Genomic DNA, 26,468 nt, shown 5'->3' with positions numbered 1-26,468 from the left:
CAATTGCACGAATCCGACAATTCCAGGAAATATTCGGAAGCAACATTTCAAATATACATTAACACGCGCGAGGCTGCGTCTTCATGTTCGAAAGGAGTCCCATTCTCGATCTTGGTTCCCACAATAAACGTCGAGCTTTTCAGCAGGTGCCAAAAACTTCGCAAAAATGACGTTTCGATGTTCGAACTAAGAAAGTTCACCTTGGGGAGAAGGCTCCCCGCTGGTGCGACCTCAAAGTATCCATCGGAACCTATTGTGCTGATTCTATGAATACCTCGCTTCGATACACCGAGCCGATGCCAGTGCAAGAGGATACTAGACGCATACGACGCGACGGACGCATCATCGTCCGAATGATTCAGAAAACGAATAAGTGACTTGATGGTCGAATGAGCCGAGGTACAAGGGGAGAATGCGGCTCGTGTTCGTGCGGAGCAGTCTTTTGAGGCCTGTGAGCAGCAACAATACGATGAGCGTCCGGCGGTCCATTAAATTTGGTGCTTGAGAATATGTGCTATTCGCTGCGCTGAGCACCTACCCCAGCGCACATCAGCGGCATTAAGATTTCCCCCAGTTCGGAAGGTAAGTCCTTCACAAAGGGACAGGAGACCTGGTCCTCCATGCAATGCCGCCACGGCAGCGGCGACCGCGTCTCCCGACGAGCAGCAATGACTCCATTAGCGGAACCGCGCGGTCAACTCGATCGTCCGCTTGTCGGGTCATTCGATGCGAACATAGCATGCGTCGCCGGATGCGAGTTTTGGAAAGCCGCGGTTAGCTTGAAGAGATGTTTGACCGCCCGAGGATCAATTCGACTTGACATCGGATCGACTCGACAACGTTTGACGGCCATCCATCTCAGCATGTTTTCCATAAAGCAGTGCTCTTCAGCAAGTGATGCTCGCTGAGAACAATGAGATTTCATCTTTTCACGCTAAGCTATCAAGTCTTCTCACGCTGCTAGAAGAATAGGAGCGACGATTGTCTGCATGGCCGGCAGAACTTTCAAATGAATAACAAACTGATCCATGAGATGAAGCGCGACTCATCTAGCGGATTATCACGATTCGGCGAAGTGTTGAGGCAAACTCCCAATGAATAATAATTTGAGTCTCGAGGAAATGATTCCTCTCTGGAAAATTCCGTCGGCGATCGATCCAGGCGACGACTGTGTCATGTCATCCTTTTTCTACCCTGAGTTCCGTCCTGATTTCCAATTCTCTTTTCTCGTGTTGTAGGCAGGCTCAGCTAGGGATGGTGAGAGGACTTCCGAAAATAACAGAAACCACTCATCGATAGAAATAGACACAGCTCCTTTTCCAGAATCAGAGCAGAGACAGAAATTCATTTCGTAACTCTGCCTCTCGACAGCGCAACGCCGAGTGGTCGCGAAGGGCAAACTGTCACCTGCCAATATGTATCGCTGAGGCAGAATCTTGACCGTCGCGATTGATATTTTCTTTCGATCGTCCCGTGTGGCGCGGCGTCCCGGCAGTATCGAAAGCTCATTCTATCGTTCTGATACCGTTCTTTTCCTTCTATACAGAAGAGCTGCCCATCACGCTCACACACACGAAACGGACATCACCGAGAGATCGACAGAAACCTTCACATTCCACGCACTTGTTGCCAAAATTTTTCGCCTTTTGCTTCGGTTTTGTCTTTCGGTTCATCTATCTCTCCACATCGTCGTCGGCCATTCAAAAATGTTTCCCTCGACGTATAGCCGTACCGGCGAATAGAATTTCTTGGGACATGACCCCGCCCTATGGATCGGCGATGCTGGAATGGTATTTTTTCTATCCGAGTATCGAGAAAAAATGAAGACCCGAGTAGCAGACCTAGATCGAGCCTTATGTCTCAATCATGTTGGACAGATCATCTCGGATCAATAGGCCTTTATCTATCACCAAAACCAATCCGGAATCATGAAGTGCCTGAACGGAGGAGCAAACATTCAACGACGCTAGCAATCTCTGTGGAGGCGTGAATCGCGTCGATAGCACGTCGACGGAAATCACATCAAAATCGAAGGAAGCTGATTGACGCAGTCGATGAACGATCAGTGGGGCGAGGCCTTCTGTTGTCAAAAACATCTCTCGCTCGTTATGACGACGCTCTACTATACCGCCTCGTTATTGCCACGTTTTGAGGGAGCCTGATCTGCTGAAGTCGACAGTTAGTCAATCACCGGCTCGATGTTTCAAAATCGCAACTTAGAGCGATCTTCGAATCTCCCGCTGAACCTCATTTGTCAATTCCGAGCGATGTCGTCTCCTCGTTTAGGGAAATACGGAGGATGAGGACTCATCGAACTATTAGATGAAGGAACGAGCCGGCCGTACCCGTACTGCGGAGGCAAATTCCCGTAAGAAGACTAAATAAATATGTTTCGAATAGCGAGTATGATATCGGCGAATTCAGAGCATCGCAATCAGGAGATTCGCGCACCGTCTCACAAGAGCTTCGTGCGATGACAGCTCGAGCAGCACCGTCTTCCTCTCGGTAGCTGATCGGGACAATCAGTCTCATTGCGGGAATCAGCTCTTGACGAGGCTCACAGGGACGAACTTCAGCAAGTTGTACGCTCGATTTAAACTTCCCTTGGGCAGGATTCCAAGACGGAATTCCTTCGCCGGTCATAGTGTTGTCATCGGGAGCGATTCCCGGACAAATATGTGGATTTTTGGCTCTGGGTTTTTGTCAAGCTCTTGCTTCACCATGGGACATCTCACACGGCAACTCTCATCCTGTCCACGACAACTGGAAATTCAAGACCAGCGATCATCGGAAACTCAAGCGAGGAGGGCTGGGGAAAATAACGTCAAAATGAACGATTCCCCCCTGGGAGGCGAGTCAGAGACCGCCTCAGTCAGTGGGTGGGCGCGGCCCCCGCTTCGGAACTCATTATGGGATGCACGGGAGAGCTTCCAGGTTGGTATTCACCGAATCCATAATCGAAACTCTCCAACCGGAACGAAGCGTTCTGGGAAATTTTCCTTGGAGAGAGCATAAGGGAACACGTGACAGGCTGTCGAAATAGAGCGAAAATTCACGCATGTGTTCTTTGTTTTCAGCCCCGGCGGGGAGCGTCAACTCGGCGGATCTCTTCGACATATTCACAGAATCATTGTAGAATGTTTCGCAATAGATATTGTTGCGTGTCGTCATCGGCTCGAGCTCACTGAAATACATTATCAGCGATATGGTTGGCGCAAGTCGATGGAATGGACTTGGCCCATTGTCTGCCGGGTCAGAAATGATGGGGGATGCTGGATCAACTGTTCGTTCGCCGGTTAGCCAGCCGGCTCACCTCGCCGGTCAAGCACTTGTGTTTGCTCGCTCAGGGAGACTTCTGGCAATATTGACAAAACTCCCTTGCAAGGAAAGCGGGGCTGGCTTAATTTCCACACAATGGAAAAGATATTGGTTCGCGAAGAGTCTTGTAAGCAATCATCCAGCTCAAGCGAGATTGCGTAATGTCTCAGCTTGACCTCACCCGACTATTTGACTAGAATACCGTTGGGAAGATTCCAATACGATACCGTCCAGCTCCCTCATGCTTTGTTTTCGATGCGGGGAGATGTGCGACATCAGAAACGGAAAGATCCGCCCGACCCCCCAAAAAGCTCGATTGAAGCCTTAATTTTCTGTCTGTATGCGAGTGGAAAAAATCCTCAGAAAACGCTCACGACGACACTTCAGAATGCTCAGTTAAGTTCACGAAGATGAGCTTTGACTGACCCTCAACGGGAGCTTATTGGAGAAGGAATGGGAACCATTGTCGCTGTCGACCGTTCCGTCGATGAAGGAAGGACAATTTCTGCGACGTCAAACAGTGACGGATGGAAGCCCTGCATCGAGAATCGCAGTATTCAGAAGTCAACTTGACGCCAGATTCGCTGACTGCGATCAAACGCGGTGTTTAGAAATGAGAATCGTTGACTTTCTGTTTGATCACCCAAGCCGCAAGATCTTCCGGGTCTGGGCGATCTTCTGCTTCCCGATCTGTGTTCCCACATGACGCAGGCCTCGAGAACCGAGGATCGGCTTTCCGAACTGAGTTTTGAGGTCGCTGATGGGACCCGACTTCTCGGAGTGCGCCATTTCCACCCGAAACCCCGATAAAAAATTCAGTGCGCTTCGATTCCTCGTCTAGGATTTAGACACCTCTTTCGCTTACGTAAGATCCCCTCCTCTCTCACGCACAAGTCATACACCGGAGTCGAGAACCCCGCCCGTTCGGATGCAGCATGACAACAATCAATGATCATTCTGCTTGGCTTTGCTTTGGGCCGAATTGTGCCAGATGTTGGAGCCTTTCAACCCGACAGCTTTCTACAGACGAACAAACGTTTGCGCTATGACGGAATCACCAATAGATTCCCATACACGGAGACCGCACCCCAAATATCTTCCTGGGGATCTTCTACGTTGCATCTAACCACGGGTTGACTCGCTCGAGATGCGATCCCCATTTTTTGCGGAGCTGAACAGGATCGCTTGTCAATTTTATTTCCGATTGTTCGGCGCGACGCGGCTCTGCGGATTGTTTCTCAGCGATGAAATCGGGGAACTCTCAGCGTTGACGCTCCTCGAGCTTTTCATCCTCTGATTCTTTCTCGGAGCAGAGGGGATCGAATATCGAATTCTAGCTCGGTAGAAGCGAAGAAATAAATAATAAATAAAAATAAGGAACGAAAAGGAAAATGAGATGTACATGGTCCGCGATCTATTCGCCTGTGATGGTTCGCTAGCTCCGCTCTGCTTTGCTTCCAGAGGTGAACCTTGACATACCGTCTGGCCGCGATTTCCAGCCGAAGAAGCTTTCCCAGATTCCAGATGTCATCAGATGCTCCGGAATGAAATATGGATAACACGATGATAATGTTGATGGTGTAGGATGGCGCAGAAGAAAATTTTCTCAGGAACATCTTCATTATTATCACCACCACTATATTCGCTGTTGACGACTCTTGTGTTACGGTTCCAGGCGTACGGTGTAGAAATGCAGCGGTTTGTAGTTGTTGAAATTGGCCAACTTCCTTCAGCTGCTCAGAACGCTTCAATTCCGAGCACATCTTCGACCTGTGACCTGTTCTGTAGCTCACCGAACACCGTCCAATTAGTGAGTTTCATTGTTTCTTTTTGTTTGTTCGTTTGTGGAGACGCAACTCATAACTGAAAGTGTCCATCGCTTTGTCGACGATCCATTATCTAGTATCTCCATACCGCACCGTCTGCTCAGCACTCGTCGCCCGCTCGACCATTGATCGATGGCAGACCACAGCATGCGTGCCCGAATCGACCATTCGAATACTCGGGAGAGAGGAAGGAACAAGGAAGAAAATGATCTTCGTCGACGTGAAAGTCAACGAGCGGCTAATTTCCGAAAGACCAGACCTGTCGATCGTCGCATTTTATCAGCTTTCGCTGCATTCTCATTTGTTATGTCGCCGACATAAACACCGCAAGATCAGCCGTACCGATATTCAGTCCGCTTTCGTCGGTCCGGTACGAACCGAGAAAGATCAAACGCCGCAAGGAAGCAGTCGATAACCGCAGCCTTTATTCTACATCGCCACACCCTGCTTCCAGAAACGCTGAAGCTCTCGTTGGTGCTTGATAATGTTTCGGTGGGTTCCCGCTCAATGCCAGAGTAGTTAATAAACGGTAGCAGTCAGCTATTTGTCGAGAATTGAATCACCGACCGTCGATAATAATAAATTCGGTCGGAGCCGACAGTGTAGTCAATTCACATCAGGGCTCCGTTCAGCGAGAACGTGCGTCGATTATGGATTGAGAAGGAACATCGGGACTTGATCCGCAAAGGTCGCGGAAGACAGACTTCTAACTCTTGAAAAAGCCAGAAAGCTGTGAAGTTTCCTCCGGGTGAAACAAAGCGGGCTTCGGGAGACGTACTTCAGGAAATCATCAAGGGTTCCGGCTCGTTCCAGAGTTTGAAGATGTTTAATTTCACCGAGCAAACGCACTGACTGAGACCAGAGCCGTTTCAGCCAAGGGATGAAGCTCGGATGGCACTGTCGGCCGACCAACAAGCTCGCTAACTTGTTGACTGACTCGCTGGCTGGCTGGCAATGGGTCTGACTGAGCGTCGGGAAGGAGAAGTTTAGCAACAGGACGCCAACCGACTGACTGTCTTGTCTATCGCGCTCATCCGCCGTGCCCGGGAACATTCCCCTTCAGGAAGACAGCGTCGGGAGACGTCAGCTGATTGTGGGAAACCCACGAAGAGCTTAGCGGAGGCATCTATTCATTCATACGCTCGCTCGCTCGCTCATGTCCCAGAGCCAGGCGACCGCTCGCCGGCATGTATGTACTAATGAAAGAAAATTTCTTCCTGACGTCATACACTCGCTCTTTCGCTCACCCCTCGCTTACAGTTCGTTCGTGCGCACCCATCGCACGGGAGGGCGTCGCGTCGTCGTCGCCGCTACAGGTTCCGTTGAAGCTGCCGTTTCTTTTACCGAAGCGGGCGGTGGCAACGGCGCTGAGGTAGCGGACGTCGCCGTCGTCATCGGTCATCGTCGAGAGCGCGAAATGGACGGTGGCTGGCTGACGATTTCTTTTATTTTGCTTTTTCTTTGACTTTTCCGCTGGGCGGAATCGAATTCAATCCCGAAGATTTCCTCTTTTCGAAGGGCGAGCGGGCGGGTGAGCTTGCGGACGGGTGTGCGTCCGGTGAGCGAGCCGGACAGCAACCTTGGCTGACCTTGCTCAAAAAAATCTACTCCTACTTTCTCCTTCTACTTCTGGCTGAACGCGTGTACATTCCATTTGGACAGACGAATCTGTAACTCATCGGTAGCCGGAATTCGAAGCGTCCGAAAATGCATTCCACCGGCCGAGGCGGCGGCTGCCATGTATAGACCGATTTCGGATCGATTGTGGATCGCCTCCGATGTCCGGGGCAAGCGAGCAGTCAGGCGGAAGATCGGACAGAAATCGAGCAGAAGAATCTGAAAATTCGCCAGAGCGCTCACCACGAATAATAATCGAAGGACGCTGATAGCGATACCATTCCGCTTGGAAGAACGGGCGCTATTCAGGAGGAGCCGATCGAGGATCGGACATCGTCCGCGGAGCGAAAGTGCTGGATTGGCCTTTTTTTCCCGTCATCGAATTGAGGAAAACAAGTCTATCGCATAGATGAGGCAGCATCCGAATACTTCTTTCTTTCTCTGGTTCGGTCCCTTCCGGCTCGCTCGCTGCAAGCGAACGTGTCTGCAGGCTTTAACTACTGCGCGACGTATCGGAGAACGCCGCCGTATTCTGAAAACTCTTCTACCGCTTTTAGGGCCGTGTCATTTGTTAGTCAGTCAGCAGCTAGCAACAAGTAGTTGCCGACTGACAAGGTCGGAAGCTCGATGAGAAAGCCAAGCGGGCAACTCCTGGCGACGTACCAATCGTAACCGGTCTCCGTTCTCCTAGACTCTCATTCAGTGAATCTGAGCGAGTCATTTCCTTTTCTCCTCCTAGCTCAATTGTGAAAAATATTGGGCGTTGTTGAGTCGTGCGAATTTTACGCGGAACCTGATGTTGGTCCGCATACGCTATCATTGAATCGGAGCCCATGTGTCAAGCTCGTGATTGAGGTTGGTTCCTGTCCATCGATCAGACGTTTTTCTAACTCAGCGTTTTGGAATCCTTTCAGAAGAGTGCACGAGCCTTCGGAAAACTCGTCGAGTCACCTCCGGCACCATACCCGGATCGATGAAGTGATGTGATCCCGAGTCCCATTGAATTGATCATCGTCCCTCAGTCGAATCGGAGCGATTTCAGAGACCAACTCCACACGGAAAATCAGTGATCAGGCCTAGTTTATTTTGTATGTCAAGTCATTCGGGAAGAGTAGATCGTCCTTTCTTTAGCAATGATCTCATGTCCTAATGAGAGCCAGTACACAGAAACTAAAATTAAAAAAGCCAGAACAAAGGAGTCGCCTGCTCACTTTTCATCGCCATTGACGTTGCAAGTCGAGCCGGGATATCCCGCCTGAGGTCCTAAATGCTGCGTCGATCCCCGATCCGCTGGATTTGGGAGGGGCTCGAGCACTCAGCGTCAGCTGGTGGGAGTTTGACTCAGAAGAAACCTTGGCCGTTCGACTCTTCTTCTACGAAGAGCGTAGTCTAACTCCGTCAGTGCGGCTAGTCGTTTCTTTGTTCGGATTTCCGCTCCTCCAGTGGTGACATGGGGCCTTCAGGAGGAGGTTCATGCTCACGACGGCACGGCGGAGTTCGGATTCTAACGAGTATACCGCTCGGTCGCCCGTCGCGGTGTGTCTTGAGCTTCGGATGCCGAGCGCGGAAAGTGCTTGAGTTATCGAATGTATTATGAGGAGTTAGGAAGTCTCCTGGGAACGGACGTGGTGGAAAAAATGAAATCTCAGTGATGCGCCACCATCTGATTCTTATGAGGGGCGAATGAAATAAATTTCTTATCGTAGGTAATTGGTCGTCAAATCGGATAATAGGCTCCGCCGAATCCGGGAATTCTTCCGCTCGTACGATTGTGCAATGCGCGGCGGCTGAGTGAGCCTCCATGGAAACATTCTCGTATGTCTAGGAATTAATGTAGTCCGCTGAATTCCACCTGTCGGTGAAGTCTCTGTTGTGATGCGTCCTTTCCGTGGTGCAATGAGCTCGTCTGAGACATTTCAGCAGGTCCGCCTGCATACCTCTATCGGGGAACCGAGCACGCGCTCCTTCTCTGACTGAGTGCGACATTATGTCGTCCATCGTGACGAAAAGGCCATTATTTCCGAAAATGCTTCGAGCATCACCTCTCGCATCATTATTGTATAAATGAGCTCCTCCTCCTCCTCTTCGGGACTATCAGGTGATTCATAAAACGTGGTGATCGAAACCTAGTTTTAAAGGTCGTCTCTGTTGACGTACAACAGAACCAGACTGGTTATTCGGCCAAACCGATCTTCGCGCATACACGACGCATACAAATGGTATAAGAAGGGGTCGATTCTTGACCGTGAACTGGCAAGGGTCCCGATGGCAATATTATCAAGTCGTTCAGGAGCGTCTTGTTGGGCGACGAAAATCAGGATGTGTCCGAAGCGTGACAAGGATTGCCAACACAAACAAGGATTTCTGTCCTGTTCAGAGAGATTGACAGATCTTTGCGGGGACATTTGCCATGCTAGTCTGAGTCACAACCTAGTGCTTCGTAGACGCCTCATCGACTTATCCCAGCTAGTCAGAGAGATTGCTTAGAGTCGGGGTGAACTCCTCGGATTTCCAAAGTCCGTCAGAGCGGGCTCTCTTGGCGATTTTCGTGCAGTCCGTGATGAATAGTCAGAGGAGGATTAGTTCAATAATAGTCCCATCATTCAAGTCTTCATTGAATAATGACTGATAACATTCTTACGGAGAATGCGCCGTCCCCTGAACCGGAGAAAGCAAATTTCTCGGCTCTACACAAGTCTGTATGTCAAGCGGGCCCTCAGAATTGGACGCGAACTGTTCCGGATGTATTCACATACATCTGCTCACGGCCTTCGATTACTGTTGCTCGCAACGAAATGCGATACAAAACACTCAGGGCGCCGTTCAGATGGAAACGCGGCGACTGGTTTCCATGGGTTTCACTGGGTCGTGAGAAAATGGTCAAGTGCTTTTTCGGAAAAGGGTAATCGATACTTTGTTCAGTAAACAAAACTGTCGAGTCCACCGAATCGGAAAGCTGTGCCACCCTGATTTGTCATTGTACACACATCGCCGAGCCGATTGCCGCGCAGCTTTGTATTGTACACACCGTCTACCCAGAAGGGGGCAGAACCGAAGGCTACTTGGCAATGCAGGGCCGGTATTTACTGTTCTGTGATTGTTTGCGCTGGGAGTCTCACGAGATGGGTTGGCGGTTTAGTTAACGGTTTAAGAAACCAGTGGTTGTGGAGGCGTTCACGAAGCTGATAGTTGAGCGGATGGTTCCCCGGCTCTCATGATATTCGCACAGAGAGCTTCGAATTCCCTCTAAAAATCCGACCCCGCGGAGTGTCTCTGAACTATCGATGCAACTTTTGGATCGGACACCGAAGGGCTTATTGCAGAAAAGTTCCTCAGGTCAAACGATTATCAAACGGGGGCATTCGATGTCCGGCTCAGTAAAAAGTATTTTAACGTGCTTTTGAGAAACTCACCTGTTAGAGAAGATGCCACGACGCAGATTAAAAAACGCGGAACGATCGAGGGGAACATTGTGGAGCGAATCCGTAAGGGGTATCACGACAACAACGAGCCGGAGTTTCACTTGGGAGTATCCGAGAATTTCGCGAACATTAAGTTGTTGAATCAACGCTCGATGCAGGAATTTTGCTAGATTCCGAAATCAGGGTGAATTTTTCTCGAGGATTTTCAGTCTCTTCTATCACCAACGAAGATCACAAACGATGAACAACACAACGAAGGCAAGACGAGACCGGCGACGAGAGAACGCAGGACGAATTCAGATGGGACAACGGAGTTTGGAAGAAAATTTCGCCGTAACTCAGCGCATCGTCGCGGTTGGCCCGCCTGCGAAGCTCTACACGAAGACCGTTCATCGGCGCTGAAGTCCCTCACCGCTTACCGTTAGGCAAGGGACAGATTTCCACTCGCAGCGAAAGCCGGCGCCGCTGCAACTTCGCGTGCTGTTGCTGTTACCACCATCCCGATGCTTTCGAGGCTGACGTGAGCATGAGACTCCTATGACGAGGTTCAGAATTCTGTGTGATGACCAAGTGAGCCGCGGGCTGGCGGATGAATGAACGAACAGACAGACAGACAGACAGACAGACAGACAGACGGCTGGCTGGTTGGCTGGCTGGCTGGCTGGCTGGCTCGTTCTCAGCTCTGGCGGTGATTCGAACCCTTATTCTACGAATATGTCCAACCCAAAAGACCACTCGAGGGGGCGAAGGTTTGGCGGGGGCAGCCGCTCGACCGAGCATTGATGGATCTGAATAATGAATAAGGACACTCACAAGAAGCGATTCCTTTCAAATGTCCCTTCGTACGGGTGAGGCACTGCCACGTGCGTGGGTAGAGAGTTGATAAGGAACGAACAATGATACACGTAAGGCTGATCGAAAAACACCCCAATCGTCTTCCAGGTTCAAAATTTCAACATCGTCAGCACGCCAGATTCCCAGAGTCCGCTCTTCATCCCCGCTGAAAACTCCAACGCTCCTCATCTCCTTCCTTGATTCGAGGGGAATAACGGATGTCGACACTTGCCGGAATCTCGGGAACATCCGGAAGTTCCCCTTCTGTCCCCTGAATTCTTCTCCGTCGTGACCCTCCGTTATCCCGTGACTCGTACTTCTCCGATGCGGCGGTGCAAAAGAGCGTTATGGATTGTTATTTTATCACTTCCATTTCTGAGGTGTTGTTTAGGCTAGGACAAGCATTAGGTTTTTTTTAGTTCAATCGCTACCGGTCGCAAGGTATAATTCACGAGCACATGACCTTCATCTGAGCACCCGTTGCCGGACCTTCACAATGAAATGAAAAGCTTCTTTTCAAACGATCACGATGACAAGAACATTGCTTCGAGCAGTGAGACACAATCCGATCTTCCAGAAATTGCTTGTTCTCCGGCAAGTGATTGATATGAACATCTTGCAGGAGGAAGCCAGTCGGTCGCTCAGTCAGCCCATCGCAACATCCGAAATACAAAGGAGTAACTGACAGAGACAGGGCTACGGATTCGATACGTCTCATTCATCTGATCTATTCAACCATGGCTTTCCGCGACGTTCTACTCAATCTTCTGAAAGTCAGTCGGGTCCAGTCTCTGCACCAGACACTATAGGAGCTACTCAGCAAACACGACCATCCTTCTGATGATTCATGACATTGATCCTGCATGGAGATCTGTAATTTCAGCTCGACTGATCACATACGAACACAAAATTATGCATCTCCAGACCACAGTCATTGCAGGGCTCGGTCGCTCGGTCAGGATTCCAACAATCAAGAGCAGAGACAACAATCGATCGATGCGGGACGCAGCTCATGCGCCGGCGCCGTGCGGTCACAGAGACACTACACGAGGAAATCTAGCTCTGAACACTATCTTATTACTTTTTCGATACCCTTCATACTCACATTCCGGGGTAGAAACCGGCCCGGATCTTCTCAAGAGGCTCATGCTCATCGCAAAGCTTCCGCACGGAGAATGGACATTTCCACTACAAAAAACAATTTCGTCAAAAATACCCATCGGGCACCGTCTCATTAGCTTGTCTTAGCCGAACCAGAAAACCGAAGGTTCGTATGATTGCTGGACTGGTCTTACCGCGACAAATCGATTAGTTCCTCGATTATCCGGGAGATAAGCGCCCGAACTATCGAATTATCGAAGCCTTGGGGCTTTCGAGAAGATAGGGACTCTAAGTGCGGTCAGACTACTTGCCCTCTCTCGACAAGCTGAGAGCCATCCTCCACTGGACGCACAAGATCAGGAACTTTCCAGAGGAATGGTCCACAGTCTCACAGTCATACTGGTAGATTCAAGGAGGTAACGATCAGGCGATAACCCCCGACCCCTCCAATTCTTTGGAATACGCCGCGTGGAATTCAAAGCTTCAAGGAGCTCACGGAGTCCGACCCCAACCCCCGCCCTTGCTTCTGAATTGCCTCTTGTAGCATAGAATCGAGCGAGCGAGGAGGGCGGCGGACGCAGGAAACGGTCAGCACGGGTGATTCCAAAGTCCACAGGACTCGCCAGCTCATTCTGAGTTCTTACGCCGTAAAATCTCTGAAATAGGTGATCGAGCGATTATATAAACTTAGGCACATAGAGACGCCGGCGCGTACTTTATTCCAGAATCATTGATGTTTTTATGTTCGAATGCGAAAGTCACAGAAAGACCCAGAGCCGTAAATTCCTGGGAGAAAGAATGTTCAATAGAATCGATACCCTGTCCAAGAACGGTCAACTCGTTCCGCTCACGAATTCAATGCATCTAAAAGGCAAGCTGTGTGTGGGACTTGGGTAAACGCATCATCTGAGGTACGAATTTCGGACGAGCGATTCGTCGTGCATCGAGGTTCAGGAGTAGGAACGGAGAAGTCTGCAGGTCCATGGAGTCGTTTAAAATTCGAGAATCCATTCCGGCTCCACCCCTTCCTCCGAGACGCTGAATATCGACCCCTCGGAATCAGTGTGCGGACTCATCGACTCCTGATTTTAATTATCGGGTAGTATTCATGAAAAAAGAAGGGAGGCAAACGTCGCATCTTCACGACAAGCTCTTCGCATGCTCGTCCCTATCACCAGCGTGGAGCGTCACGTGAATTCGTCGTTTTCAGAATCCCGGTATCAAATTAGGCAGTCGCGAGAAAAGCCTAGCTTATTCCTGTTCCGATTGTACATTGTTTTCCAGGAGTTTCTGGCGACTTTCGTGAGAAGTATCCAATCCCCAACCGCTGAATTTGCCTTCATTGACCGCAGTGTTTTCCCCGTGGACGGAAGAAAGCTCACGCAGTATACTGCGGTCGTGGGAACCGAGCATCACCTGTCATCTCAACCACGATACACGGGCAAGAGCAAGAATATTAATTCCGGACAATAGAATCTTGTTTTCGTCGAATAAGTCACGCTGCAACCCATAGACCGTTTTCAAGACGAGCAGGGGTCCCGAAAATACACGTTCTTGATCGTGCAGCTTTGTCAAACTATTGTTCTAGAGTAGCGCGGGTATCATCGATGCGAGCTCAATTGATTATTATTTGCATCGGTTTCCATGCCGCGGAGAACGGAGAAGATGATGAGGCCGGAAGATACCTGCCATGATGAAATACACGACGACCGGCGTGGTGTTGAGTGACTGGAGGCAATACCCGCATATGTTCGCGTCTGAAAGTACGGTGATGCTCACCGAGGAGCACAAGGGATTGTCCTCCCCCTGCGGGAATCCTGCGAGCGATTAAGAGTAAATCAGAATCCTGATTCCATCCAAGTGAGAAACGTAATCTCTCCATATATCCATGTATGTTGGAGCTTGCGGAATTCAGGAGTTTCAATAGCCACCTGACGCCCGATGTTTTCAGCTGGACAATGAGCGGAATTACTTCTAACCGAGGAGGGCTCTCCCTCGAGTCCGAAGCGAGGGCCCAAGGTCAGACACCCTGTCATTCGATGTAACCTGCCGTCTATCATGTAGCCCACGGGAAACTCTGGAAGTGCACAAAGGAGACTCATGGAGCTCTTCGGGGCAGCGAAAGGCGAGTGAATGTCCATGGAATTCGCGCTCTCTTGCGACTTGCGAAGGTCCGGAAGAAGCTGTTTTAGAGAAGGTCCGCGAGCACGCTAACTCAGCAAGAAGATCCATTTCGGAGCATGATTTTCTGCGTCTGATTGACAGCCAGGAGCAACTCGTACTCCACGTAAGGCTGAGGATCATCGAGGGACATAAACGTCGAAAATTCCCGTTCCCCGCGGTACGGAGAACGGAAAGTCGTGCCTGATCCGTGATCACGACCGATTCACATTTCACCGCAGATTGACGCGAAGAATCGTTTCCGATGATTGTTTGCACCATCTCCCGGCATCCCACATCCGAAAGCACACGGCATCCCGTTTAATCAAAGAAAGACCGATCTGATCAAGCGAGGAAAAACTCATTAGCGCAATACAATCGATGATACTTTCATTTTTTGTACCCACCGGACAGCCTTCAGAGCGGCGGAACTTTCATTGTATGCAGCGTTGAAAGCCCGAACGATATAAATCAAGCGGGCCTTCAGAGCATGATCACATTTTGGTATTCGACAGAGCTTTCGGGGCGTGTTCACCCCGGAAGGGATAGAGGTGCCACTCATTCGAAAAAGGTCCGCAGGACGTTTTCTTCGATTGGAGGGGGAATTTTGGTATAGTCTGAGCTTCTAGATCCACCGAGCTCTGCCCGTGTTCAGCGTCCTCGATTCTATGTATAGATTTCCACTGTATTCCGTTCGTGGGGTGGATGGATTCCCGTCGCGGTGCTTCTGACTGAAGTTTCTCCGAGATCTTCGAAACTGGAGAAACTTGAAAGTGATTTGAGTGCTCACTTGAGATGATCTACAAGGTCCTAGCATGAAGATCCTCCCCGCGGAATTCCAAAGTGTCATATTTCGAGAAGGAGCCTTTTCAAAAACAAAGCGCAGTGCGGTATTTTTCTGTTGACAAACTTGATCTTTTCTAGGCGGCGCGGCATTGTTTCCCTCGAGTGTTGAGCTCATGGCCACGTGATCTTCAGCGACGACCAAAGACCGGTCGGCTCACTGATGGACATATACCTCCCTAGGGGGGGTATGAGAAGCTCTGTAATCCACGTGGAATTCCGCTCATTCCAGTCTTACATTGGTCTTCATTGGCGTCGACAAATAGGAACTTGAGTGAGTCCATCAGTAGGTAGGTATCGAAGAGCAGACAATGGACGCATTATCGCCGTGGGCTAATGGCTCCGGTCAGGAAGGATCGTGGACGGTGCGTTTCGGAAAATATGTGGTCTGACTTGATTCACTGGTCAATTATGCTTCAAAACCAAGAGGATCGCCCCTGTGAAGATCATGGCCGAGACCGTTGTTTGTCGATCGTTCCAGAAGGGAGACCTTGACCTCATACCACGATGATCACCCGACCGTCACATCCGTGGCTCACGGATGATCGTCTTCTCTCAAATTTTCCGCAGTCGATAATACCGCTCAGAAGAGGTCCTCGGGCAAGGGGCAAAACTCACTTTGAAAAAATCATTAATTCTGCGTCGAACATGGGGAGCATGGATGATGCTCGAGCTTGCTCTCGAGCTCTCACCGGGACCTAGAGCACGGGAAAGCTCCGGCGACCACAACGATCCTGACGACTTCCCTCCTGGGATCGCTCGCTGATTTAATTCTAGCAGACGGGGGAAGGAATTGAGTTTCCAATGATATCGATGTCATCGGTAGATTTGTTGGCCACCTTGCTGAGTTTTACTTAGTCATCGATCTTTCCCGTCAGAACTTCTCTCGGCTCTCGACATTGATGAGATGGAGAGCACCTTTTGACGGCCGAAACGATCGGCGAAAACGAGGGAAGAGCTCAAAAATTACACATGACCGCTAACCGCGCGGAGGGCGGCCTTGCGTGCAAGAGGCACCTCGCACCGAGATCGAGTCGAAAGAATTTGACAAAGAAACCTGGCTCCGATCGCTCGAAGATAGGAAGATGTCGTCATCTTCATCCACGGTATGGGCATACGTGGTTTCATTCGTGGACCTTGACTGCGAGGGGCTTTACCGCTAAGAATCTGTGAGACAGGAATCACTCATGTGATTTAATAATCTTTTGACGCTCATTCCGAGGGTTACGCTCACCGCTGAAGTCACCGTCCACATCCGGAAGCCACAGGTTATTCTGGCACATCACACATCACACATCAACACGATATCTGACTTGATTATTTTCCGAAGCCATACATGGAGTCGCGAAAGGTCTACATATATGAATTTGATTCATACCTCCGTCAATAGAGCTCCATGCGGCGATCATGGAAACGGTGGGACAACACTCAGCTAACGTCATAAGCTTTCGACTTCAAGGAGCCACGTAGTTCAAACTTCAAGTTCCGCTTGAGAAAGGATTGTCCGGCTGACTGAGTGTCATCAAGGCTCATTTAGTTGGAATTAAATTTTCCAGTGGGACTCCTTCGAGAACGGCCCTCGCCTAAAGTTCTGAAGGAGCCCGATGTCGATTCGGATATCCAACGATGTCAATTTATCAAATATGGCGGACGATGATCAATGCCTTAATGGTCTCGACATTCAGTCAGGAGTCATTCATTCTCATATTGCTACGCTGTCTCGAGGAAGTCTGGAACGCATTCCCGTGGTCTGATGCACTCAATCTATACGAATGGGGAAACCGCTCGATCGAGTCCGGACGACCTGGATGACTCTCGGGCGGCCCGCGTCTGAAGTCTCTGAGTAGAAGTTCCAGGCTGAGAGATTCCAAGCTGTGTAACCTTCTTGTGTTTCGACGGTTCAAACGTTCCAATAAACTCTCTCAATCAAGATTTGATTCTTAATCACTTTATGCTCGTTCCGCATGCGAGCAGTCGGAAACAACGTTAGATAGAGCTCCCGAACTCTATTCTTGTTCGTCAGAACCCTCCGAACCATGTTATCGAAGCAGCTGCTGAATAGACAAAATCAGCTACTTTCCTAGTCCAGCGACCAAGATGTAAAACTCAGGGAATCCCGGATGCGAAGTGCGCATATTCACTCTCTGCTCTGTGACCCAAGAGGGCGTCCTCGTCATTCTGAAGCCTGGATTCTGTCCTCCTCCTGGTACTCCGACTGATCTAGGGAAGCTCCCCCTCACGGAAATCCCCATCAATCGTTATCAAAGCATGACACCCTAGAATACCAAGGAGGATCTTCAATCAACGCGAGTAACGACATACTCCCTCGCGAAACATGGACGTCGCAGAACAACTGGCGGCACTCCAGGAAGCCGACGACCCTAAGCGAGGGCCAGCACCGAAGCCAGAACCAGCTCCCCAGTCTGTCCAACATCGGAGCCTGAGAGAATACGTTCGCGATTCACTCCTCCCAAACTACTGCAGGATGGATCGAACTAACCCACATGGAAATCTCTGATCAAGGTAACTCTACAAACCGAACCGTTCGCTCGGGACGTTGTCGACTCACAGCTGACACCAAGTCACGGAGACAGTGAAGCGGACAAACAGCAACAAAAGAAATTCACCCGCGGAAACATCGCAGCCAGATACATTCTTTTGAATGCACTCGAAACCCCTCCCATCGAGGGTCTCTTCAGCGAAAATTCAACAACTGTGAGTGGCCCAACAATCTGGAAAAGACCTGAAGATCATTTTCTGCAGGAAGATGCAAGCAGGAAAATTATTGCTGTCAACAATTCTCAGCTTTCCAATACCGCGATGACCGAACCGCGTATGATAACTCAAGAGGATTCTAATGACTGGAGAAGGCGCGGGACGACGCTTCCGCGAAAATGGATGAGGACATCGTCAGCCTTACCCTGATCAACAAGCTGCCTCCAGTTTACAGCTGGATAAAACAAAATTTCACGCAGCTAGACGCCTCAGGAAGGAAGCTGGCAGACATCGGAAAACTCATCCTGTCCGACTTCGCGCACAGAGAGTTCAAACGAGAGTCCCAGAAAGCTATTCGTCAACCCTCCGACAGAAACGGAAAAACCGCTCTCGTTGCGGGATATAACCTTCGACGCTTCTCAAGAAGCAACCAGGTCTCATCTCCTCAGCAGAGCTCATCGAGCCGTCCAAATTACTCATCTCCTCAGCAGAGCTCATCGAGCCGTCCAAATTACTCATCGCCTCGATCAAACCAACCGCGATTCGGCCAAAAGCCACAAGGACAGTCATATGACTATGGACCCTAGAGGTAAGCCCGGCGTCCTCGTGGGGCTTGGCGACGATATTGATGGTATTTGCATCTGGATCCGAGGGACCACCCAGATCAAGCGAACCAAAGACGTTGTATTGCCGAAAAGAAGTCTCTTCGGATCCGCCGGTAAAGTACCACTCTCGAAACAAAGTACTAGTACTCATGAAACCAAGAAAACAACCCGATGAAGAGAGCTCAGATCCTACCAAATGGGGGGAGGGACGCCCCTACTTCAATCCCAGAAGGAGAATCCACGCCGGAATCGCGCGATGAAAATCATCAACCTTCACCTCAAGATGGAGATGCCACGCCTGAAGATTCCTCATATGCAAGAAAATAGGAGGAAGCCGCGATGGAATCACGCGAAGAAGAACCAACAACTCCAGAACAAAGTCAAGGAGTTTCTAACGAAGTAAATCCCTTGCAAGAAGTTGCCGGTCCGTCTGTCAGACCAAAGGTACCTCTAGCCCAGAGGTTCTTAACCTTTTTTGCCCTGCGGAACCCTGGTGGGATTCCGCGGAACCCTCATTATTGGTTTCGGACTCTATCTTTCCCCTTGATCACCTCAATACCTTCGACCACGATCGCATGAGGTATCCTGCATTCGAGCTTAGAAAATTCATTCCGATTCGATAAAATGAATAAAAGTCTGAGCAGCCGAGCAGGGGCTCGCGGAACCCAGGTTAGGAAGCGCTGCTCTAGCCAAACGGAATCAAGTTCCTGAACGCTATGAACCTAGGCGACTCCGTGACAGGAAGACTCTAAGAAAGGCTCCTGATAGATTCATCTCGTATCTGACCTCAACAGAAAAGCAAGCCATAATCGGCAACTCACAGGAACCATCAAACTTCGTCGACGCGATCAGCTCAAAACAGAGCAATCTGTGGCTCGAAGCTATGGAGGACGAACTCAGATCGATGGAAGACCGAAAGGTTTGGGAACTGGTTGAATTACCACCTGGTAGGAGAGCAATTTCCTGCCGATGGGTATTCAAACACAAAAAGGATCCCACTGGAAAAATCGTGAGATACAGAAGCAGTTGGGTTGCCAACGGCTTTTCACAGCGAGAAAACATTGATTACGCCGAGATATTCTCTCCCGTGAGTCGATTCGAATCTCTAAGAGTCATACTTAGCATCGCAGCAAGAGAGAAACAGCCAATCTATGTATCAACTGGACGTGGGGACTGCGTTCCTCTTCGGAGATCTCGAAGAAGAAACTAACCGAGTTTCAGATATGTATATGCAACAGAATAGCCAGGATCCATGCGTCTTCAATGGCAAGAACAAGCTCATAAGGAGCCTCCATAAGGACGACGCAATCCTGACTGCTGACTCAGAGCAAACAATCATCAATTTCTGTACATAATTGAAAAAGAAATTAGATATCACCTATAGACCTATAGAGCAGCAGAAATGACCATCCATCGAGAGAATTACAGCGGAAATCCTCGAAAGGTTCGGAATGAGCAACTGCCGACCTACGAAAATTCCAATCCAGCGAGACCGCTACCCGGAGGACACCACGGAAAACTTAGCTGATGTCCCTTATCGTGAACTCATCGGATGCTTGAATTATCTCACACTTTCAACAAGACCAGACATCTGTTTCGCCGTCAGTTTCCTGCCAAGGTTTCTAGACAAAGTAACGAAGGAGCGATGAAACGCAGCTGTGTCGCTGCTACGATACTTGCGAGGGAAGAGGAAATATGGTATTCTGTTCAGGTCGAGCGCACCTGACGTCTATGAATTTTTATCCGACGCAGACTACGCGAGCGATCCACTCTCCCGGAAACCTGTCTCGGGCTCAGTGACTTGCTCCGGTGAGAGCCCCGTCAGTTGGCATTGTCGAAGACAAACTTCAGTTCCTCTCTCATCTACAGAATCCGAATTGATTGCTGCACGTGAGACTGCGAGAGGGGCAGTCTACTTCAAGAAGTTTCTCAGTGAACTCGGAACGGATATTGTGCCTGAAATCCAAATCGGCAGCCAGTCCACGATCAAACTCGTGAAGGACAATCAATTTCATCGAAGGACCAAACACGTCGAAGTTAGATACTTATACATTACGAGAACAGCTGGAAGCAAAACAGCTTTCGGTAACCTTCGTTCCAACGTCTGATCAACTCGCGGATCTTTTCACTAAGCCGCTCAACAACACAATCTTCCCCAAACTGAGGAACCAACTCGTGAATAAGAACCCAAACTCCACGAAGTAGTAATCGAAATATCCCTCAACATGATCAGCTCAATCATATTCATCGTTCTACTCGAGCGCACAACAGCTGTCTTCTTCTTCTTTGGAGACTGCTTAGGCGACTGCGGACGACGAAACAAGAGAACGCAGGAGCCTTGGAGCGGGTTCGGATTGATTTTGGACTGATTGATTGTGACCTATAATCGTCGAGCTCATTTTCCCATGTGTGGCACTTCCTCAGAAGTCGATGGAGCGGACTCGTCTCTGTGAGGTCCCGGAGAAAGTTGTGCGCAAAGTGCTCTTGTGAACGGAGACTTCAGAAAATCCTCACGCTGAGCGAAACCAGAGAGATTATCTTGTATCCAGATGCCTTTATTGGAATTCATCCTGGACCTTTCTTATTTCCGGAATTCCTGCGGAGAGCTTCAATTTTTCCGGACATTTTGCTGGAAAAAATCGGACACGGGTCTTGACTCCGGGAGGAACTCTCATTCCCATCGGAAGTCTGCAGGAGGAAAGTTATTCACTCCTCCTCGCTGCGGATTATTTGGTAAGGATACCCTTGAGATTGAGCTCCAGGAACGGATGACGACGATCCCACGGATGTTATGGATAGGCGGATATGGCGCTCCGATCTCAGCTCAGGGCCTTCGACAAGAAATTTTCTAGAACTTATGACTGATACTCTTCCGTCGATCTTGGGATGGTACCCTTGCGACTTCTCCACCGCTCTCGCCTTGCGCGTGCTCTCTCGAGAGCGATTCGAGCCGGAATTTATTGTTATTAAGAACGAGTCATTTCTCCTTATTCTACTCTATATGGCCGTCCCTGAGACCGTCCATAGCTTAATTCTCCGACTACCCGAGCTTGATACCGGAACGCAGCCTTCCAATCCGCGAAATCGAATCTCTCCCCGTTGGTGCCATGACGCTGCTCCTAATCAGATGACGTGATCAGTTGAATGCAGGAGGCGCAATTGCTCGTAGATTTGTGATGAGGGACTCTTCGGTTCAAAGCTACCTTTGCTATCTGTCCATTGCGGAATCGATAGTCGAACGCGATTTATCCTGATGATTCTGGGATTCCGGCTGCGCGAGCAAAAAGTGTTTCGACCGCCTCGAAGGGAGGCACGATAGGTGAGCTCGGCTTGCGGGAGCATTGCTTAGGAGAAAGCGTACACTTTCCCTTCCTCGTGATATTGGAGAACCAGCAGACTCGCGCATGATCATGGCTACCGAGTCCTAGGTGCGGGCTGGAATAGAAGTGGCCGCATAGCTTACACAACTCACTTGTTTTCATTGTTGGCGAGTTCACCAAGTGACCTCGCTCGTTGGGCTCGGCATTGCGCTCATCGAAAAGAGCGGCGACATGTCGGTTCGTTCTGACTATAAAGAGCTACTTTTCACATTCGGCGTTCCTATACCGGAATACTTGGTCGGAGGATTAGGCGCGATAGGTACGGCGAGCCAGACTCCGTGACAGTGATACTTGTACTCGCCGGCTAGCGCATCGAGCCGCAATAACAGAGTCGCGTCTCGCTCAGTCGGGATTCGATTTCGACAGGAGTTCGGTGCTGCGCCTTGCCTCCTCGATGAAATGAACTTCGACTCGGATCATCCCGACTTCCATCACGTCCTTGACAACAGAGCGGGAATCCTCGAAACGTCAGACGAGCGAGTGAATCGAGAGACTGAGCCGCGAGACCCGTGAGTACTTGAGACGCGGACTACTCCCGTTTCTACCTTCCGAGAGCATGGAGACAGATAGGATCGAGTCGGGCTGGAGCGGAATTGAGGGATGAGATTCGACGTGAATTGGAGTTCTCGTATTGTTCCATAGGTATCATGTGGCGGCCGCGACACTGTTCCTTTTCGGCATCGCATCCTTGCTACCTTGGCATTTTTTCATCAGTGCTACCAGCGTAAGTGTTTCTCAGAATTCTGCGCAGATCATGACTAATCTCGATAAACATTTTTACCGCCTGGGTGAATCGGGAATTGCTTGAGCTCGCTCGCAGATCCGCATACGATGTTGTGTATTGTGGCCTTCTTTTGGAAGGAAGCGCTAGGAACTAATCATCTAACTGAGGGTAAATGCTTAGTGATGCTTGCACCGACAATTACCAGCAAATAAATTAGACAGGATCCAGCCTGAGTTGCTCACAAAGCGGACCGAAATCGGATAGTTCAGCTCGCAGGTCCGAGTTCGACTCTATTCTTCTTCACTCATTTCAGTATTGGGACTATAAATTCCGTGACTTGAACAACTGCACGGCGAGGAGCAGGCTCCAGGATGACTTCTACGTTTATCTGTCGATCGCATCTAAGGCAAGATCGAACTCGTTCAAATTGCAATACGTTCACCAAGTCTGCAGAATCTTCGAAGTCGTCGAATGCCCGGCGCGGATTCTCGAAAGAGGAACTCGGTGGGGAGGTTGACTGGATTCTATTCGATTCGATTCCAGGTGCCTTACATCATATTCCTTCTGGTCAACGCAAGGATCACTCAATACGTAGCACTTAGACATCGTCTGATCTGGCCACTGGTAGCGTGTATCATCTTATTCGCCGTGGTCGCAGCCCTTGCCGAAGTGGATACCGACGATGGTAATAGTGAATGATCGATGGACGAGCTCTCAGAGTTTTCGACCTGCGAGCTCGTGTCGTTCGACGATATGTGAAAAATGCTCGTAAACAAGGGAACCCCCAATAATTAGCCTCACTTCGCAGAACAGTTTGTCTTCCTCGGCGTGACCCTGGGATTGGTCGTCCTCATCAACGGTGAGTCGTATTCCTGAGATCGCTGAATTGAGGAGCCTGAATCCATAGCAGTAAAGCTTGGAGCTCTCATAGTCGAAGTCAACCGGGGACGGTTTCCAACTTGCAGTTTTCTGTGGGTTCCTGCAAGGCGCTGGCACTGGTCTTGCTGGATGTCTTCCATCTTTCTTCATGGTCATCATGACCAATGGTCAAGGTGTGGGCGGCATTTTCGCCACGGTCTGTCAATTGCTCTGCCTCCTTCTCAATGTCTCGCCGCAAACTACCGGGGTGCTGTACTTCTCCATTGCTGTCGGCATGCTGATCATGACTTTGATCATGTTCATCATTCAGCTCAATCTGGTGAGTCCTGGATCCCTCACATTCGTATTATGAGGCGGAACCTTTGTGTATGTGAGGTGCCAGTTTTCCGCTCTCCGAGGGTCGCTGGACGCCCATGATTCAAACGACTTTTGGCATTCCAGTCGTTCACAAAACACTACCTCTCGAAACAAGCGACAGCTACTTTGAATTCCACCCGGCGGGTTGAAATCGAAATCCCATATTGGAGAATCTTCTGCCAGGGCTGGGAGTTGTACATCGGAGTTGTTGTGATCTATTGGGTGACATTGGCTGCTTTCCCCGCCCTTTGCGGTCTCATACAGTCTCCCTTGATATCTTCTGACAGCATTCACGCTAGTGAGTTCAGCCAGCCCCCCCTATCCATGTAGTCGTTCTTCTGCGGCGAGCGGCGCGCGTAGAGATAATATAATCATTCATTGCTAGACAACGTCTTCAAAAACCTGGCTTGCTTCATGAATTTCAACCTCTTCAGTGTAATTGGGAGAGTCGCATCATCGTACTTGCCGGTGGTAAGTTTGAACCAAACAAATCACTCCTCGGACGGAAGATTTTTACGAGTCCGTGCGTAAATATTCCTCGAGACTCGACGCTTGGGACCGAAGACTATGGAAAGCATATTCATTATCACGATCTCGGAGATTCCGTATACGTGTCATCCATGATCGTGGGGGATTGCCGTATCATGACTGCTTCTTGAATTTGGCGAGAATCCGAAGGAATCTGAGTCTTGTAGCTGCCACGTTATGATTTTCCAGGGATCATCGCGGAAGCGTCTGATTCTGATGCTGTGCATCTCGAGAGTCGTTTTCATTCCTCTCCTAATGTTGTGCAATCTTTCGCCGGATAAACGGCGTGCGATTCCCGTGCTATTCCCTGAAGATTGGGAATACGTTGTGATAACCGCGATGTTCGCGTTCACGAATGGATACACAACCAACTTGGTTATGGTTTTCGCTTGCAAGTGAGTTCCCTTTCTCACATTGCGCGCCTGAACTTCGGCGGCGATTGATAAGCCGGCCCAGCCTCTAATCAGAGTCAGAAATTTGAATTGTGAACTTTCCAGGACTACTAGCCCGGAATACGAGGAAGTGGCCGGTTCACTCTCAGCAGTGTTCTTGGGTGTCGGGCTCTGCGTCGGTGCCCTCACGGGATTCCCGCTGGTGAAATTGCTTCATCTGTGAATTCCGTGGAATCCCGCGATCAGGCTCCGGACCTCCTGCTGCCTCGGCATCGATGGCACTTGGCCCGGTTTCGAAGCGTCCCGGTCGCTCGAAAAACTGAATTCCATTGTCTTTCGGAGACTGCCCTCGCTAATGGAGCCACCTCCGATACGACTCGCCCCGAAACACGGACAGGAGCTCCGCGACGGCCAATGTGGTGAATCGAGGAGCGAGGAATCGACTGGAGACGAGTTTGGCATAATGACCCTCATCGCCCCCTCCTGCCCTTCGCTTTGCGGCGCAGCGCCGTGGAAAAAAGCGGAGCGAAGTTTTTGAATAATAATTGCACTCGGCGCTATTTTTATTGCATCAGTCTGAGTGAAAAACCTGCTTAGACACGATAATCAAGTCTGTAGGACATGTTTGAGATAATTTATATAGCAGATCGCGAGACGGAGTATTTCTATTTTCGAGAGCTTCTTGTCCGGTGGCAAGGTGGGCAGAAGTGTTCGGAGTTTGGCAAAAGCCATGTTGAAAGCTTCGACTCTGATTCGTTCTCTCGTGGCGTGTGCGAGTCGATATTTTTGTGTCGCTCGTCTCCTCCTTCGTTTATCGTCTCGTGTGGAAAGTGATCGCCGACTCGGGGTCGTCGAGGTGACATCACACTGGAGTGAGCCGACGGGCGAAGTGTCCATGTACATCTGGAAAGAGACGAGCCCTCAATTTACATTCACAAGCTCACGAGAGCCCTATACCTAGACTTCGTGCGCTGTTCCTTGTTTTGTTTAGCTCGAATCACCGTGTTTCGACAGGGCTGTCCAGCTCATTCATTCAAAGCAATCCCCAGCAGCCTCCTCCGATCGGCTCTGTGTCGACCGTAATCTCGGCCATAACATTTTTCAAAAGGCAGATTGTTACTCCGGCGGTCTAGTGTGAGCTCTGTAGGTAGATGGGTATTCTATGTGAGGAGGATGACATCTTAAGCCCGCTATCTCCCGGGTCTCTCGGGAGCGGAGCTTAGCCACCTGGCTAAGTGATTCAGCATTGCTCATCTCGCTCCTCTCAACGGTGTAAGACTTCATGCGTAAAAATATATCTTAGGTTGCAATCGAGATCGCTCGAGCCGAATTTCAGAACTTCGTGAATTCGCGAGAGATCAGGCGTGATTAGGACGAGCATGTCATCAGAAATTTTCTGCTCAAGAGAATGTGCACGGAATCGTCGATGCTCGCCATGTCCGACACATTCGAGCGCAGTGTGGGCAGAGTACGGCAGGTTTCCCCGCGGGATATACTGCAGCCTGTTGTTGCTGCTGCTGCTCGGAGCACAACAACTCGTTGTGGGTGATATGTGGAACACTCAGTCCGCACTGAATGCCTATCTCTTATACCTGCCGGCCCGGATAGATTGTTGTTGGGGAGCCAATCGCGCATAGAAGAGAGATCGTCTGAAAGTGAACCTTTATTCGATTACTCGTTTCAACCCTTCCCGCCCAAGTGCCCTGGGGTCAGTCGAGTCGACAGTCTCCAGAGGAATTTCACTAGCAGACCATGAAATTGAGCTAG

General features: G+C 49.9%; 2 protein-coding genes across 2 annotated transcripts in view; one reads left to right on the top strand and one right to left on the bottom strand.

The window, feature by feature from the left end:
* Positions 1 to 21,923, bottom strand: part of Cda5 (Chitin deacetylase-like 5) — a 58,528-nt gene extending 36,605 nt beyond the window's left edge. The window contains 1 exon segment of the mRNA XM_029111169.1: positions 21,914 to 21,923. Coding sequence (XP_028967002.1) covers positions 21,914 to 21,923 — 10 coding nt within the window.
* Positions 21,922 to 24,932, top strand: LOC100899751 (equilibrative nucleoside transporter 2). Its single transcript, XM_029111168.1, has 10 exons — positions 21,922 to 22,330; positions 22,464 to 22,545; positions 22,859 to 22,951; positions 23,089 to 23,230; positions 23,354 to 23,404; positions 23,511 to 23,743; positions 23,866 to 24,079; positions 24,167 to 24,252; positions 24,499 to 24,704; positions 24,807 to 24,932. The coding sequence occupies exons 1-10, from the start codon at positions 22,221 to 22,223 to the stop codon at positions 24,922 to 24,924; spliced, it is 1,335 nt and encodes a 444-aa protein (XP_028967001.1). The 5' UTR covers positions 21,922 to 22,220; the 3' UTR covers positions 24,925 to 24,932.
* The last annotated feature ends 1,536 nt before the right edge of the window (positions 24,933 to 26,468 follow it).

This window comes from Galendromus occidentalis, unplaced genomic scaffold (genome assembly GCF_000255335.2).
Source record: "Galendromus occidentalis unplaced genomic scaffold, Mocc_1.1 scf7180000077366, whole genome shotgun sequence".
Classification (NCBI taxonomy): domain Eukaryota; kingdom Metazoa; phylum Arthropoda; class Arachnida; order Mesostigmata; family Phytoseiidae; genus Galendromus; species Galendromus occidentalis.
The sequence above is the reverse complement of the archived record's forward strand: the minus strand, read 5'-3'. Positions and strand labels throughout refer to the sequence as shown.

What these genes read in the sequence shown, in the direction of transcription:
- LOC100899751 (XM_029111168.1), top strand. Translation starts at nt 22,221, where the DNA reads ATGAACTTCGACTCGGATCATCCCGACTTCCATCACGTCCTTGACAAC. An exon ending in TTTTCATCAGTGCTACCAGC is followed by an intron (nt 22,546 to 22,858) that starts GTAAGTGTTTCT and finishes CACTCATTTCAG; the next exon opens with TATTGGGACTATAAATTCCG. An exon ending in TCATCATTCAGCTCAATCTG is followed by an intron (nt 23,744 to 23,865) that starts GTGAGTCCTGGA and finishes TTGGCATTCCAG; the next exon opens with TCGTTCACAAAACACTACCT.